This window comes from Mauremys mutica, chromosome 15, assembly GCF_020497125.1.
Source record: "Mauremys mutica isolate MM-2020 ecotype Southern chromosome 15, ASM2049712v1, whole genome shotgun sequence".
Lineage (NCBI taxonomy): Eukaryota > Metazoa > Chordata > Testudines > Geoemydidae > Mauremys > Mauremys mutica.
Genome location: NC_059086.1, coordinates 10421873 through 10439691, shown reverse-complemented (window position 1 = coordinate 10439691; position 17819 = coordinate 10421873). Strand labels below are relative to the sequence as shown.

The window sequence follows — 17819 nt, the reverse complement described above, 5'->3', positions numbered from 1 at the left end:
GGACATCATCCTATAGATGGCTTTGCGTCTTCAAAAAAAAAAAAATCCAATAACACAATGGGGGCTGCAGCGGACTAGCACGTCACCTTGTCCCTTTTTCCTGCTGTTTAGAAGCACAATGGAGCTAAAAAAAAAAATAGGCCAATCATCAGTAGGAAAATTCTCCTGATGTGAAGGGGTCTTTGTGCAATAAGAATCATGGGTCCAGGCAGTCAGTCTCCTGGTTTCAAGAAGCGGCAGGGCTGCTAGGATCTTTGGGCAGCTCTTCCATACCTGTGAGAAGAGACAGCTAACACATTCCGTTAGTGCCTGGCAGGGTTTTGCAGCTCTCACAGCTTTTTGGGCCCAGTCAAGCCTCCCTTTTCCTTGGCTGTCCACCAAGTCTTAGCTGTGAGTGGTGTGTCCTTGACCGGGGCGAGAAAAGAATGAGCTTTCTTCGGTTAACTCATTCTGTTCTTTTTCCTTCCCTGCTTGGCTTCTTTTAATCTGTGAATCCTGTGTCAGAACACCCAGCTGTTGCTGCTCATACCGGAGAAGCATAACGGTTTTCTCGGCATTGTCCCAGGCTTAGACCAGCCAGCGTAGGACGCCTTCTCCAGGCTCCTGCCAAAACAACTTACTTGCTTGTAGGTCCAAACAACCTCTGGGGCCACGGCACGAGCCTCTGCCTGCACCGTGCACTCCAACGTCTTCCCGTCCAGGGCTCGCTTCCAGCAGAGCACCTCCTCGTCCTGTGCCCGAAGGGCGGTCAGGAGGAGCCTCCCCAGCTCCCCCTCTTTTCCTAATAAGTGAGTCAGTGCAGCAGGGGAGATTCTTTCCCCCTGTCGGTTCATAATGTTCAATAAAGGCTTCTGTGTTATCTTTTCTTCAGCTGATACAGCGGTACTCATAACTTAGCCAGCCGTTTTCCTGTGAGCTCAAACACCTGTGAGCTCAAACACGCCTGTCTCGGAGGGCCGCCTGCACTCCTGCCTCGGCTGCGAGAGTTTCTACTATCTTCCTTGTTTTATTCCATACTTGACTCAGGGAGAAGGCTTCCTTATCGCCCTGAGTCACCGACTCCCAAAGCTCGGAGCCTAGCCGCTCCCAGACAGTTTTATCAAAAATTGTACTCGGCTTAACGAAAAGTCCCCTTCTCTGTCCCCACCATAGCAGGCGGGGTAACGTATCAGAGGGGAGCTTTTCTCCCTGCCGTTCCGCGATGCGTATCAAATATTCATGCACCGTTTTTTCTTCCGCTGATGCAGCGGTACCCATATTAGCCGCTCACCTCTGAGCTCAGATGCGCCTCTCTCGGACGCCCGGGGGCTGGCCCTTCTCCAGCACTCCCGGCCGCGGCTCTTCCGCCTGGGTCAGGCCAACGACACAATTCGATTCGAATCACGTCGGGGTCACCATTTGTTGCATCTCAGTGCGTCTCGTGCGGGCATGGACAAAGCCCAACAAACAATGTGATTGGTAGCAGAGTCATTTATTTCTCTCCAGCACACTTCTTATATACAATTATGGCAAGCAATCAAGCAGTTGCTAATTGGTTAATAAGGTACACACAGGCACAGCTGTAACTTTCCACCAAGGCAGCATAGGGAAGATGCAACCCCACAGATTATATCCTGGGAAACAGTGACTCCGAAACAGATTTCCAGGTTGAGGTAGACAATCCAGCATGAGCTCCCACTGAGACTCTGTGGTCAAAAGGGCTAATGCAATCCTGGGATGTATAAAGAGAGGAATCATGAGCAGGAGCAGAGAGGATATTTTACCTCTATGTTTGACACTGCTGTGGCCATTGCAGGAAAACTGTATTCAGTTCTGCTGCCCACAATCCAGGAAGGATGTTGATAAATTGGAGAGGGTCATAGAAGAGCCACAAGAATGATTAAAGGATAAGAAAACCTGCCTTACAGCGATAGGCTCAAGGAGCTCAATCTGTTAACAAAGAGAAGGGTGAGAGGTGACGTGATCACAGTCTACAAGAATCTACCTGGGGAATAAATATTTAATACTGGGCTCTTCAGTCTAGCAGAGGACGGTAGATCAGCATCCAATGGCTGAAGGTTGAAGCTAGACATATTCAGAATGGAAATGAGGCATACATTTAGAATGGTGAGGGTAATTCACCATGGCACAAATGACCATGGGTGGTGGTGCTTGAGTCAAGAATGGATGTTTCTGTAAAAGCTCTGCTCTAGGATCAAACTAGATGCTCAAAAAGGTACGTTCTAGCCTTGGAGTCGATGACTCTATGATCACCTGCCCTGCTATGGCACAATGGGGCACGGTGTAATCACAGGCCCCACTGGTTTGGTATGGTGTTCAATTGAGCCCGTAGCCAATTACATGGACTAGAAATGAGGGTCACTTTGTCAAGAGAGGTCTGGTATCCCCATTCTTGTGGCCAACTTGCATCTTAGTTAATTAATCCTGAACATGTAATGTTCTTTGGGAGCTATGATTGGACACAGGCTGCTTCCTCGCTTCCTGTTCTAAACAGCTGGGCCATATTTCCCTGTCCTGTTTCTCAGCTGCCTGGCCCACCCAAGAGGTGGCTTCATTTCAATGGTGAGAAGAGATCCTGTTCTCCCATTCTCATGCAGTTTCTGTGTCTGGAGCCTGTTCAGACTAACAGAGTTTAAGGCTGGAAGGGAGCGTTTTGAGCATTGAGTCAGGCCATCAGCAAAACTTGGCGAGAGACTCTCTCTTGTGCCAAGGCCACAACTTCTGTTTGAGTTATCACAGATTTTTAAGAAAAACGCCCAGTCTTCTTCTTCCTGTATAGACTTAAAGTGTCAGAGGATCTCACGTGTCCCTAGATACCTTGTTCCAGTAATTAATTAACCTCACTGGTATCAATGCCCTGATATTTCTGAAGATATCTAGCTTCAGTCACTGGATCGCGTTCTGTTTTTGCCTGCTGGATTCGAGAGCCCTCTGTGTCCTCTGATAGGTACTGATAGAGTGTAATCAAGTCATCTCTTAACTTTCTCTAAATTAAACTAAATAGGATGAATGGACTAAAAGGTGGATGAAAGAAAGCTGTCTAGATCGACGGGCTCAACGGGTAGTGATCAACAGCTCAATGTCTAGTTGGCAGCTGGAATCAAGAGGACAACAAGGCATCCGGTGGCACCTTAAAGACTAACAGTTTTATTTGGGCATAAGGTTTTGTGGGTAAAAAAACCACTTCTTCAGATGCATGGAGTGAAAATTACAGATTCAGGCATTATATACTGACACATGAAGAGAAGGGAGTTACCTCACAAGTGGAGAACCAGTGTTGACAGGGCCAATTCCATCAGGGTGGATGTAGTCCACTCCCAATAATTGATGAGGAGGTGTCAATTCCAGGAGGGGGAAAGCTGCTTTTGTAGTGAGCCAGCCACTCCCAGTCCCTATTCAAGCCCTAATTAACGGTGTTAAATTTGAAAATCAAGAAGAAGACATCAGGACATCAGGAATGGCCACATACAAAAGCCAGTAGGAGAACACTTCAGTCTTCTATAGACATTCTAGAACAGATTTAAAAGTAGCCATACTTGGACAAAAAAAACTTCAGAAACAGACTTCAAAAAGAAACTGCAGAACTAAAATTCATTTGCAAATTTTCAGTGGATTGTTTCTGTTCAAAGGAGAGATTGAAGATGCTGTCGCTAAGTGGGCAAACATGATCCTGCAATGTATAAGTGGGGGTGTCATGGGATCTCACCCCCACTTTGAGCTTGTGGGTTCAAAGATGGGGACCCGCATGTATTCTGCCACCACCCTAACCCTTAGGGTGGGGTTCCTTCTCGCTGCCACCACTCAATCAAGAAATGTGGATTGAGACACAGTCCTTCCCCAAAATCCTAGGGGATTCCAAAAGCCCCAAATCCATGGAGTTCTCACACCCATGAGAAACAAACCATTCCCCCTGCTTCCTCCCCCCCCCTCCCTTTTCCTAGGAGAGATACTACAGAGGGATACCTCCCCCTCCCCCTCCCCTTTCCCTGAGAATCCACCCAAGGAAAGACCAACAAGTCCTTAATAGAAAAGAATTTATTAAAGAATAAAAAGAAAATACAGAATCTCTATGAGCCCAAGCTGGACACTCATAGGGTATAACCTTATCAATCTCTGGAGAGAATCCCCTCTCCCCCTTTTCTCAGTAAAAGCAATATCAGCAAACAGGAATAAAGCATTTCCTTTAGCAAACACACAATTGCAAATATAGAAATCAAATCATAAGACTAATTCGCCTTTCTAATTAATACTCACTATTAATTAGTAGAAACTACTCCAGGAGAACTTGGAGACATGACTGTCCTCTGTTAGATCCAAAAACAGTTCTCACACAGACAAAGGCTTCCCTCCACAGAGATTTGAAAAAATCTTATCTCTGATTGGTCCTCTGGTCAGGTGGTCACCAGGTACTACATGTTAACCCTTTACAGGTAAAACAGACCTTAACTCTTAACTATCTGTTTATGACAGGGGGAATATCAAGTAAGAGGAGGGAGACAGTTATTGACATTGCTGGATTTCTGCAACGCAGTCCTGGTTATTTACAAAGCACGTACAAAGTCCCGTCTGGCTGAACACAGCAGAAATCAAACAAAAGGAGAGAGTTTCGTTGCTCACAGTTCAAAGTCTCTTTCAGCCCATCCTGACCCCAAAGCGCTTAGCATTTTTCCGAAGCTCACATGATCAGCGATTCTCTGGCTGTGTCTGGACTTCTTTGCTCCTTCTCTGAATCACTCTCTGTAGCTTAAGACTAAGATAAAGATTCAGCATCAGCCCCGTCTGTTGGTATTGGTGCTGTCTGCACTGATCACTAGAGCTTTCCCCTCCCCCCTGCCAGTTAAATGAGAATTTAAAACAATAACTTCCTAGGAACCCAGGTACTCTGCCACCCACACAGGTTTCCTTGTCACTCTGCATGCTCGAGTCCTATATTCACTCATGGAGACATCAGTGGTAGTTGGATCTAGATTATCAGTGAGTTCAGGGTTCATGCCCTGTCGGTGAGGCCTATCTGTTGTGGACAGGCTGTCTGTAGAAGATGGCAATGTGGCGAGGGAAGCTGCATGCACTTGCTTTTGGTATCAGCAAGGATAAGTTGTTCAGCTTTTAATGACCATGTAAAGTCCCCTCCAAAAAGGAGTAAGTTTGGGATTCTTTTCCAGGATGCTTTTTCCAGTTGTGTAGCCGCTGCTGCAGCTTCTGTCCTTCCTGCACGGGCATTCCATTCTCCTCTCTCCTGGCGTCTCGTGTCTGGCAAGCTCCCTTCCGGCTCATCTTTTCCTCCACCTGCTGGAATGCTGTCCTCAGGCCACTGAGATACGGCCAGGGTTACGCTACACAATTACTTTGGTATAGCCACGTTGCTCAGGGCTGTGAAAAATCCACACCCCTGAGTGACGTAGTTATACCGACCTCAACTCCTCATGTAGAAAGTGCTATGCTGGCAGGAGAGCGTCTCCCGTGGACACAGCTACTGCCTCTCATGGAGATAATAAGCTGACCAGAGAGCTCTCCCCTCAGCTTAGAGCAGTGGTTTTCAATCTGTGGTCCGCGAGCCCCGGGGGTTTGCAGACTATGCCTAAGGGGTCAATAAAAGGTTGTCGTTACCATAGAACCGTGGTTTTCAGTCTGTGGTTCCTGAACCCCTGGGGGTCCACAAACTATGTCTGAGATTTTCACCTCCATTTGAAACATTTCAAGGTCCGCAAATGAAAAAAATTCGAAACCCCCTGGCTTAGAGCATCTTCATCAGAAGAGCTACAGCAGCTGGTGCAAGTTTGTAATGTCGACCTGCCCTAAGAGTCCACTGTATTTCTGACCTGTATGGGTGCCAGGGACCTGGCCAGTTCTTGCTGCTGAACATCAAGTCACTGGGAGGCCTGGGTTTGCAGGGTCCACAAATTATCCCAGAAGCAGAGTAAGGGATAGTTGCTTGGTGGCTGTGCTAAGATAACAAACAATACCTTCGTTTCCCAGTCTTGTTGGTCTTCATCGACTCAGGCTGTAAGAATGGAACCAATGCTATGGTTTACTCTCTCCACTGCCCCTTTACTCACAGTACAGGCAACACTGGTTCTCACCTTGGTTATCTGGAGTTCTCAGCAAACCTCGTGTAGTAACCGTGATACAAATTCATTCTCCTCATAACTGCAGACGTAGCCTGGTGGGATGAATTGCAACCCTACCTGTCTCATCAATGCAGTCATAACTGTTTCAGTCATTTTACTCTTCAGTCACTGCAGCACCACATGCTTTGGGAAAGTGTACTCACCTTGTACTGGAAGGGGACGGGTTAACTCCCTGCTGTGAGCTGAGGAAGTCACAACCCCACTTCCCTACTGGGCATGCTCCAGGTGCAGCACTAGTATAAAAGGGAGCAGCCAGGCTCAGTTTGGGCTGACCACCGAGGAGGAAAGATGTTGTTTGCTGGCTCCTGCCCAGGAGCAGCTGGAACCCCTGACTGTGGATGCCGGAGGCACCGAGACCTAGAGATATGCCCAAGTGCATGCGGACGCACAAGAGGGATCAGAGTCACTGGGAACCACATGCACCGAGAAGCCTGGAGATCTCAACGGCAGCTCCAAGAGACATGGTAGGAAGTGGCCCATGGGGAACTAGCTATAGTCCTGTGGGAAGTTGATGAGTTTCAGTTGAAGCCCCGCTGACTCTGTGGCAGAGAACTCCGCCACTGATAGGGCCCTGGGCTGGGACCCATTGGAGCAGGGTGGGCCTGGGTCCCCCTACCATGGCCGCCACATACGCACACCACAGATGGCGGCCCATTGGCACTGACTGCAAGGCTTTACTGCCCTGAAGATTAGGGTGACTCTACTGCCCTGCGAGTGAGGGCAACTCTGCTGACTCTGGCCATTGGGCCACACAGCCCTGAGACATGGGCAGTCCTATTGGCTCTGGCCTTTGGGTCATCCAGCCCTGAGGGAGAGGGCCTCTGTATAGGCCCTTACCTTTAGGTTTTCTACCCCTGAGGACAAGGGCAGACTAATTGACTCTGACCACTAGGCCATACCATCCCAGAGGCAGAGGCAGTTATATCGACTGTAGCCATTTGGCCACACTGTGCTGAGGCTGAGGGCAGCTCAAAGTATGGGGTGCACTCACCCTGCACTGGTTGTTGTTCCCCCACCCCATCACACATGGTACAGAATGTGGGCACCGATCGAAGCCTGCTGATAGGCTTACACTAGGAAACCTGACAGAGGGACGGGTTTTCCCCCTGTTTGTTGTAGTGATTTGCATTGGGAGAATATTAGAATGAGAAGTGGAGTCTGATAAAGTCTCGCAGTGGTTACTTGAGAGCCAGCAACAACAAGCACCTCAGCAACTGCAGCACCAGGCGGAGCTGATGCAACCGATTGCTCACTAGCAACAGCAATTGATGAGTGAACTATCCATGCAGCAACAGGCCCAGCAGGAAAGGCTGGTTCAGCAGATGGCAATGTTACTATGGCCTGGAGGGGCTTTGAGTGTCACCCCAACAGAGTCCAACCCAGGGTCCGTCCATGCTGCCTGGCCTCCCACTGCAGCTTGCCAAGATGTGGCCTTCCATGGCCACTCAGTGACCTCCAGAACACTGGGCTACCCATCTAGCCCCATACCTGATGGGGCCAGCCCAGCTGGCTTACCGAAAATTGGATCACCAGGATGCCTTGGATTATGTCAAGGTGAAGGCGGCCATCCTTGACCAGACCGGTATTAGCCCAGAAACATACCAACAGTGGTCCCGTCGTGAGCGGTACCCCACCGGGGCTGGACTGAGGGCAGTAGCCCAGTGCCTCAGAGCTTATGCCTGGAGGTGGCTGGAGCCCAACAAGGGGTCTGGAGCCCAGGTGGCAGAGGCTGTAACCCTCGAGCAGTTCACCCAAGTCCTCCTGTCTGGAGGGAAGGAATGGGTACAGTGATACCAGCCTGTGACACTTGTGGATGCCATTGTACTGCTGGAAGATGACTTAGCGGCCGAAAGTGTGGAGCAATTTCACACGACTGATGAGTTGGGGGGAAGAGATAAGCCAGTCAGGGGAAGTACACACCAGACTGAACCTGGAGGGCCATGACATTTGTCTGGGGGCTCAGGCATTACCTCAGACCTGACCCGGAGTTTGATGGCCACCCGAGTCTCAACTCGGCAGGAGGAAGACCCCTGAACAGAGACCAGCTTGGTAAAAGCAGATCCATCAGCTGAGGAAGCCTGGGATGGTTCTTGTAAGTGCAGCCAAGAGGGACATTTCCTGTGGGATTGTCACTATATGGATAGTAACTATGGACAGGTATGGGTATCCAGCCCATGCACTTGAAAGAGGACCCCGGAAAAGCTACCAAGCTGTGACACTGGTTCCAACAGATGATTTCCTAACAAAGAAGGATCGAGGGGTCCCAGCACACCCCAGTGCTGCCCCCTTTTCTCGAGAAACTTCCACTCCAATGTGATCACCAGGATTCGCTATTCACAAGGATTTGAATCTGTGGCCCCTGTCGTAGTCCCTCTTCTGCTGAGTTTTCTATTCATCTTCCTTCTCCTGAACTCTCTGGAACTCAGGCCAGCAACTTTCTGGTTAGGATCATTTTGGGGTCGTTCTGATAGTTGGCTGACCCTCAGCCCTACCAGGAGCCTCTCTCTGATACGTTCTTCGCTCACCTCCCCATAGCCACAGTGTTCGATTAGGTTCTACTGGGCTCTTATAACTCATTCCCTGGCTCCCCCTTCTCTGGCTGGCATAAGTGAAATCGTACCTGCTCAGACACCACAGTGCAGCGTGGCACGAAATGCTCATCCCGTTCTTCTTTCACTGTCTTGAACGGTTTCATCTGAGCAGCCGTGAGGCTTCTGGGAGGGACAACGACTCTGCTGCAGGCCCATTGTACAGTGCAGGGCATTCCCTTGTTTCTCCTCTGATTGCTGAGCTCAGAAAGACTTCCACCCGAGGGAACTTCTGCAATCTGCCTACCCTGAGTGGGCACCCCGCAGGATGCTGTCAATCACATTCTGCAGGGTTGGCATTTGGAAAAGGCTGGGTCAGAATGAGCCATTTCTGCTGTTTTACCAGACTATAGACTCCTCCCCTTTTTCTGTGTTGCCTTTGTGTAGCCTAAGGTGATGTGGCCCAGTAAGGAAGCAGACAGATGTGGCTGTGGGTCTCATCTAGGGTTGCCAACAGTCCCGTATTACAAGGTATGTCCCTTATTTAAACAGAAATTTGCCTGTTCCGTACTGAGTCAGCGCAGGACACCTTTTATCCCATATTTCAACAGCAGGGCTAGTACTCATGGGTGCATCTTTCCACTCCCCTCCTGACCCTTCAGTGCTTCTCAGAGAAAGCAGATGGGGCTGCGCTCAGGGGCCGGAGAGGAGTGGAAAGAGGCACCTGTGAATACTGGCCCCCTGCTGCTCAGGGCCCCCCGCTGACTCCAGCCCTTGAGCACGGCCCCAGCACAGGCTCCGTCTGGCAGGGGAAGTGGACGGGGCTGTGTGCCCTGGAGCTGCGCTGAAGGGCCAGGCTCAGGAAGGGGCTCTGTCTGGCAGGGGGGTCAGTACTCCCGGGAAGTACCGTAGCCTCCCAACTCGCACAGTCTCTGCCGACGCCCCCTGTAGGGTGCACAGCCTTGCAGCAGGCAAAGACTAGCAACTGCAGCCTCCAGCTCGGCTCCTGGCGCCCACCTGCAGCAGCTGCCGACCCAGCAACTGAGCCCCTGGGTTCTCCGCAGCATCTGGAGCTGGAGAGAGAGAAGATGATCTCCTGAGGTACCTTCCAACCCTGATATTCTATGATTCTAAGCCCTAGGAAGTGTGGGGGGGAGGGACTTGCCCCCAGGGTTTCAAGTCAAGACTGGGGACATCTGAGGTCTGGCCTGTGTTTTTTAAATACCATGTTGGCAACCCTCATCTTAGCTTCTGCATCTCTTACTCGCCCACCCTCACTCCCTGCTGCAGCCTGGACCCACCACAGCCCGTCTCTCTGGGCCCTCTGTGCATTTAGGCCTCTTCTCCGTCTGCTCAGCTGCTACCTCTGCAGCTTTTGGCTGTTCTGGCTGGGCTGGCCGGCCAGCTGGGCTGTTTTCCTTTCCCCCTGAGGGGGTGCTCTGTGATCTGTTGGGCTCTTCTTCCATCCCACCCCTCACACCCTGTAGAGATGACACAGACCCAGGGCTGTCTTCAGTTCCTGGTTACACACAGAGACTCTTACCTCTTTGCTCTGTGCCCCTAGTGACCGCTCTGAACACTGCAACCCCCACCAGCCCCAGCATAACCGTACTGACGTGCACTGGCCATAGGTTATATACACTTGGAACCCTTCTGCCCCTCTGAGTTGGCAGCAACAAGGGCTGGGTTTGGTATCTAGGGGTTCTGTTTCAATAACTCAATGCAAAATGGGCTCGAGCCCCCACCCCCCCAGTGACCTGGGAAAATTACATACCACCCCCCAGGCACCTCTAAGAGGCAATGCTTCCCCTCTCGCAAGCACAGACTCTGAGTATAGCAAAATCCTTTTAATAAAGGAGGGAAACAATGCGGCATTATGTTGGGGAAACACCACAAACAGGATTCATAACACAAACCATGAGCAAAAGCCCCACCCCCAAGTAAGTTTGGCAGTGTCCTTTTCCCCTCGGGGTCTTAAGTCCAAAAACCCAAAAATCTCTGTCCCTGGTCAGTGCAGCCCCAAAGTTCAAAAGTTTATCTGCAGAGTTTTACCTGCCCAGCCTGGGTGGAAATGTGTGGGGGGGGGTGCACGGGGTGTTAAGGGGCAACTTACGTGGTCCGAGGGGGTTCTGCTGCTGCCTTCACCATGAGCCGCTCCACTCCACCAGCCGTCCGTCCCGTGAGCCGCTCCAGCCGTCCCATGAACTGCTCCGCTCTGCCCCGCTTCACTCCACTCACCATCCTGTGGGCTGCTCCAACCACCCTACAAACTGCTCTCCTTTGCCAGCCACTTAGCAATAGTTCTTCAGGCTCCCCCCACTAGTTAACACAGCACTCGCTGATTCTGCCTGCAGCTGATTGTGGAAGACCCCTCGAGGCAACCCCTGGCGGTCTGAACTCAGTGCTCTTCTCTTCCAGCAGGGCAGTCTGTTAGGGCAGGGGGTGCTGAAGAGCTGGGGCATCCAGCAGTGGGCAGCAAACCTCTGGTTCACCCCATCACTTCTGTCAGGGCAGTTTTGTGTTTGCACATAGCCCGTGTAATCAGGTCCAGATCACTTGCACCTCTGCACCTTCCCATTTCTAATTCTGTGATAAATTCTCCTTTATCCATCAGTCTCCTGTAGGCCCAGCCTGAGTCAGGGGCCATGCTTGTTGTGTTAGGAAATTATCACTGATCATTCTTAGAAACTCCAGGGATGTTTTTTCTCATGGCAGCAGGAGACCCCTGCAGGCTCCCATAGACTGATCCCCCAGAGCAATGTAGAGTGTCTTTCTGCACATTGCAGCAAGCGTTCAAAGTGCTGTTCACCCTGGTCTTTGATTTGGGGGACGCTGCAGACCCCTCTTGCCATGTCTAAGTGGGAACAGTGTTCCCTACACTTTTCTTGTCCAGCACTGTTGAGTGTCCACTAACTGTAAAGCAAGTCAGGGTGCCACCCCCCACTGCCGTGTGCCCACTGTACTCTTCCTAAATGAGGAATGTTGCCTGTTTCTTGCCATAGTGAGGCCTTGAAGGGTATTTCTGGAACGAGGAGAAATTGATTTCACAAGTCAAGTGTTTCTTTGGTTCAATCTGGTTTATTTACAAAGTTCTGTTTCCCTGAACACAGTAAAAAAACAAAAAGCAGCCGGCATTTTCCTTGCTCTCAATTTCCAGTCTGCCTCTCCAGCCAGTCCTGTTTCTCAAGGCGCTACATTCCCTGTGTCACTAGAGATCAGATGCACAGGAACCTCCCTGAGTCTTTACTCCCTTGGGTGTTTGCAGACGCTGGCATCTCAGAAGTGGCTCCGCTCCGACTGGTGAATGGCTCGAGTCGCTGCACTGGGAGAGTCGAGGTGCTTCATAACCAGCAGTGGGGAACGTGTGTGATGGCAGCTGGGGCTTCTCTGAGGCTGAAGTCGTGTGCAGGCAGCTGGGCTGTGGGACGGCATTATCAGCGCCACATGGGGCTCAATTTGGGCAAGGATCTGACCGTGTGTGGCTGGCAGGGCCGGCTCCAGACCCCAGCCTGCCAAGCGCGCACTTGGGGAGGTGTGCCGCAGAAGGGCGGCAGGCGGCTCCGGTGGACCTCCCGCAGACGTACCTGCGGAGGGTCTGCTGGTCCCGCGGCTTCGGTGGAGCATCCGCAGATGTGCCTGCGGAAGGGCCACCAGAGCCGCGGGACCAGCGGACCCTCCGCAGGCACGTCTGCAGGAGGTCCACCGGAGCCGCGGGACCAGCGACCGCCAGAGCGCCCCCCGCGGCGTGCCGCCCTGCTTGGGGCGGCACAAATCCTAGAGCCGCCCCTGGTGGGTGGATGAGGTTCAGTGCACAGGGGCAGAAACTGCCCTCACCAAATGCAGGGCTAAGCCTTGGGGAGAGCATGGCCGTAACCCCGGAGAAGATGCCAGTGTTGTGTGCTCAGGTAACACTGAGGGCGGTAGGAGCCTGTGCTGCTGGAAGTGGGGTGGAGGCTCTGCAGAGGGTGCTAACCCTGGGAGTCAGGCTAGGTATGTTGGTGTGTGTGTGCATTTCGGGGTTTGTGTGTGATTGTCTCTGTACCTGTTTGTGGCAGCGTGTGTGTGTGTGTCTATGTGTGTGAAGGGGTGTGCACAGGACAGTCTATGAATATTTGCATACATGTGTGGCAGTTAGGGTTGCCATCCCTCCTAGATTGGCCGGGAGTCTCCTGGAATCAGCCTCAATCTCCCAGAGGCTACTGAAACCAATCCGGGAGATTTTAGGCACTAAAAGTCCAGCAGCGCAGCAGGGCTAAGGCAGGCAGCCTACCTGCCCTGGCTCTGCATGGCTCCCGGAAACGACCAGCACGTCCCTCTGGCTGCTAGGCGCAGGGGTGGCCAGGTGGTCTCTGCGCACTGCCCTGTCCTGAGCACCAACTCCGCAGCTCCCATTGGCCACAGCTCCCATCCCCCTCCTGCACTCCAACTGCCTGCCCCAGCCCTAAGACCCCTCCCGCACCCAAACTCCCTCCCGGATCCTGCACACTGCACCCCCTCCTCCATCCCAGCCGCCTGCCCCAACCGGATGAAAGTGAGGGTGAGGGAGAGCCAGCAACAGAGGGAGGGAGGATGGAGTGAGCGGGGCGGGGCCTTGGAGAAGGGGGCGGGGCAGGGGAGCAAGAGTGTTTGGGTTTGTGCGATTAGACAGTTGGCAACCCTAATGGCAGTATGTGTGCGTGTGACAGTGTGTGTATTTGAGGCAATGTGTGTGTGTGCATAAGGACGTATGGGGGTTGTGCATGGGACTCTGTGTATGTGTCTGCTTGTTCAGCAGCATGTGTAAGGGGGTGCAGTATGTATGTGTGTTTGAGGCAATGTGTATATGTGTGCACAGGGCCATATAGCAGTTGTGCATGGGACTCTGTGTGTGTGTGTGTGTGTCTGCTTGTATAGCAGCATATCGTATAGGGGGATGCAGTGTGTGTGCGTGAGTGAGCGCACACACACATGCACACAGGTGGAGTGATATAGAAATGGCTCCTCTCTGCTCTGTGCAGTCACTCACACCCCATCCGGGAGCCGTGCCGGGTATCCGGGCACCTGGCGGCAGGGAACAGCCTCTCACGGCCTGTGCTTTGTGTTTCAGATCAGGACCAGCTGAGGCTGCGGCTGACGAGTGGCCCAAGCCCCTGCTCTGGGCGAGTGGAGGTGCTGATTAACAACACCTGGAGTGCCGTGTGTGACCCCGGCTGGGGCCTGCCGGAGGCGGGGGTGGTGTGCAAGCAGCTGGGCTGCGGCCCGGCGCTGTCAGCCCCGGGGGTTGCTCAGTTCGGCCACGGGGCCGGCGACGTCTGGCTGGAGGGTGTGAACTGCTCGGGCCAGGAGTCTCTCATCAGCGAGTGCCAGCTGAGCCGGCTGGATCCCGGGCAGTGTGGCCATGGCTTCGAGGCCAGCGTGGTGTGTGCCGGGCAGGCTGGTGAGTGACCAGCGCCGTAGCCATGCCCACGTTCCTGCAGACACGGGGTGGGCGGGAGTGACACTCTGGCCATGCCAGGGGGAGGCCGGTCCCAGGGGGGCAGCGCCAGGGCTCCTGCCCACCACACCGAGGTTACTGGCTGTCCCAGAGATTCCCACAGCCCAGCTCAGCCTGGGGCACCACTCCTGGGTCTCTGAGCAGCCTCCTCCGCCATGGGGCTCCCACTCCTGCCAGCCCTGGCTCCGGCGCTGGAGGCTGCTACCCCTGCAGGCAGACCCAGAGCACAGATCTGGGGGGCAGGGCCTGAGGAGGAGTATGAGGGACAGGGCTTGTGGGAAAAGCTGGGAAGAGGCCTCTGGGAGCTAGTGCCCCCAACCCTCTCTAACACCCCCCTCTCCCCCGGACTTCATGGGCTGGGAATGGTCCCTGGGGGCAACTCAGCCCTGAGCCTCCACCCATACCCCAACTCCCGGCCCCGGCCCTGAGCCCCCTCCTGCACCCAAACTCCCTCCCAGAGCCCGCAACCCCTCCTGAACCCCAACCCCCAGCCCCCTCTTGCACCCAAACTCCCTCCCAGAGCCCACATTCCCTCCTGAACCTCAGCCCCGAGCCCCCTCCTGCACCCAAACTCCCGCCCAGAGCCCACAACCCCTCCTGAACCCCAACCCCCAGCCCCCTCCTGCACCCAAACTCCCTCCCAGAGCCCACATCCCCTCCCGCACCAACCCCCTGTCTCAGCCTGGCAAAAGTGAGTGAGGGTGGGGGAGACCCAGCAAGGGGAGGGAGAGGGGATGGAGTGAGAAGGGGCGTGGCCTTGGGGAAGGGGCAGGGGACAGGGGTGGGGCAAGGGTGCTTGGGTTAGTGTGATTAGACAGTTGGCAACCCTACCCCTTAGCCACCCCCCGTGCAGGGCCCTGCACTGCCCCACACTCCGCTCTCCTCCCCGGGCCCTGTGGCAGAGGGGGTGGGGTTGGCCAGCCAAGGTTCTGAAGGCAAGAAACTCAATCCCAGGTGGGGCTGTGGGGTGGTGCAGGGAGGTCACCTCAGGATAGGGGCTATGGAGCGGGGGACAGAGTCAGACCCATAGGGACTGTGGTGCAGGGGAGGGAGTCAGCCGTGGGGGGTCCTGTGGGGTGGGGACAGAGTAGGGCCATGTGGGGTTGTAGGGGAGGGGATGGAGTCAGCCTTGGCAGGGGGCTGTGGGTGGGGAGAGAGTCGGTCTCAGGGGCTGTGGGGCAGAGGCAGGTTCAGCCCCATGGTTGTGGCAGGTCTTTGCGGGGGGAACAACTCACTGCCTGGCTCTCCCCAGGCTCTGGGCAGCTCTTGTCCCTGCTCCTCGGCCTGGGTGCTCTCGTGGTGCTGATCTTCGTGGCCCTGCTCTGCTGGAGGATGCGGCGGGACAGAGCCGCTGGGAACCCCCTGGGTAAGAGCCCTGGACCTCGAGCACAGCGCTGCAAGGAAGCGGGGCTGGGATGAGGGTTGCCATCCTAACCCAGGAGTCCAGCCCCAGCTGGCACCCAGTGCCCCTGGGCTGCCTCCCTGCATGGGGACCTGCTGCTCTCACAGTTACTGGGATCCCTGCTCTGGCTGCCACGCACAGGCCCAGTGTCCCGGCCTGCGGGTGCCCCATCCCTACAGCCCAGCCCTGGCAGTGGTGTAGGGTTGCCAGGCATCCAGTTTTTGACCAGAACCCCCGTTCAAAAAATGACCATGGCAGCTCCGGTCAATGGCACAGCAGGGGCCTGAGGCTATGGCAGGCTCCATGTGCTGCCTCCGCCCTGAGTGCTGGCTCCACAGCTCCCATTGGCTGGGAACCACGACCAATGGGAGCTGTGAGGGCAGTGCCTGCAGATGCAAAGGCAGCACACAGAGGCTCCCCGGCCACCCATGCACCTAGGTTCCCCAAGGGCCTGGTGGCCACTTCCTGGGAGCCATGGTAACAGCGCCGGGACCTCGAACCCCTAACCCCCTCCCAGACCCTCACCCTCTGCTCCAACCTGCTCCCACACCCAAACTCCCTCCTGGAGCCTGTACCCCCAACACATCCCAACCCCCTGCCCCAGCCCCCTCCTGCACCCCATACCCTTATCCCCAGCCCCGCCCCAGAGCCCAGATCCCAGCTGGATCCCACACCCCCTCCTGCACCCCAACCCCCTGGTCCAGACAGGTGAAAGTGTGGGAGGGTGTGGGAGAGCGAGCAATGGAGAAAGGGGTCATGGATGAAGTGGGGGTGGAGCCTTGGAGGGGCAGGGGTGTTCAGCTTTGTGTGATTCAACAGTTGGCAACCCTACAGTGGGGTCCCATTCACAAGGCGCCCTGGCACCTGGGTGAGGTTGGGCCGGGGGCAAAGGTCAGTGTCCCGGGTGCTTCACCCTGTCCTCTTGCTTGCAGGCCATGTGCACCTGAAGGAGCTGAGGGCTCCAGGGACCCCACCCCGGTCCCAGGGAGCGGCAAATCCAGAGCCCTCCGAGGAGCCCGACAGCGAGATGACCTGGCTGGTGAGGGAAGACGTGGTGCTGTGAGAGCCGCGTGCCAGCCGGGCTGGGCTGGGCTCAGCCTGCAGTGAGAGACGGGCCCGTGGGATCCTGCTCAGAGCAGCCCCAGAGCTACCAGCTGCCTGGACTGTGGGGATGCTGATGGGGCTCGTCTGGGGGCTGGGGGTCTCCACTTCCACTGTGGGGCCCCGGCACCATTGTCCCCCCAGCTGACTTGGAAGGCTCCCCTGCTCCACCCCACCCCCAGCTTTCCCTGCTGTAGCTCCCAGCAGCTCCCACGCCCATCCCTGAGCAGCCTGTGCCCAGCCATGCAGACAGCAGGTGGTGCACCCGGCAGAACCATTGTCAGGTGCACAGAGACAGCCGGCTCCTTCCCCACCCAGCGACCATCCCAACATTTAAATGAGCTATGGGGAGAGACTGACTATGGGTGTCTGCCTGTGCCCGATGTGCCAGGCCCTGGTACAGCCTGGTGTTCTCATATGTATGTGCCCAGTACAGCCTGATCTCGAGGCACCAGGCCCCGTCTGTCTGTCTGTGCCCAAAGCACCGTGAACTCAGGCCACCAGGCCCCGTCTGTCTGTCTGTGCCCAATGCACCCTGAGCTCAGGGCACCAGGCCCCGTCTGTCTGTCTGTGCCCAATGCACCCTGAGCTTGGGGCACCAGGACCCGTCTGTCTGTCTGTGCCCAATGCACCCTGAGCTTGGGGCACCAGGACCCGTCTCCTCTCTCTGTGCCCAATGCACCCTGAGCTCAGGCCACCAGGCCCCATCTGTCTGTGCAGCAGCCTGCCCAGGCCCCCAGTAAATGATCATTACAGCTTCTAGTGTGTAGATAAGGTGCAGAACTACGTGCAGCTGCATGATGGTGCCTTGCTTAATGGAAAGGGATGGGCCGGGTTACAGATACAGATACAAAGAGCTTGTCTCTAACCTTCCCTCCCCCACTCCATCCTTGTGCTGTATAAATACCCTGTGGTAATATTACACAGCTAGACACGGAGACAGCAGCTGCGTCCAGACACGAGCCCTGTTGCACATTTCCCAGGGGAAGATGTTGGGGAACAACCACATTATTCCCCCTTTTCTTTGCATTAGTAGCATATTGGCAGCTGAAACCTTTCTGATTTCTTGTAATTCCCAAAAGCTTCCACAAGGTGTCAATGGCTCCCCACTCCTCAAAGTGCCCCACAATCACCCCCTCTGTAGTAGGGTGACCACATGTCCTGTTTTGGCAGGGACAGTCCCTTTT

At 54.6% G+C, this 17819-nt stretch overlaps 1 protein-coding gene and 1 long non-coding RNA gene across 6 annotated transcripts in view; both read left to right on the top strand.

Annotated features, from left to right (window-relative positions):
- The window catches only part of LOC123350248 (deleted in malignant brain tumors 1 protein-like), a 108182-nt gene that overhangs the window by 28403 nt on the left and 61960 nt on the right, over positions 1 to 17819 (top strand). The window contains exon 13 of one of the 5 annotated variants that reach the window (XM_044988734.1): positions 5163 to 6156. The exons of the other annotated variants lie outside the window; for them this stretch is intronic. Coding sequence (XP_044844669.1) covers positions 5163 to 5500 — 338 coding nt within the window. The 3' untranslated portion in view covers positions 5501 to 6156. Of the gene's footprint in view, positions 1 to 5162; positions 6157 to 17819 lie in introns of those variants that run through there. 5 annotated transcript variants of the gene reach the window in all.
- On the top strand, positions 14046 to 17311 carry LOC123350263. Its single transcript, XR_006573736.1, has 3 exons — positions 14046 to 14072; positions 15382 to 15495; positions 16464 to 17311. It is a non-coding gene; the product is annotated as an uncharacterized LOC123350263 (long non-coding RNA).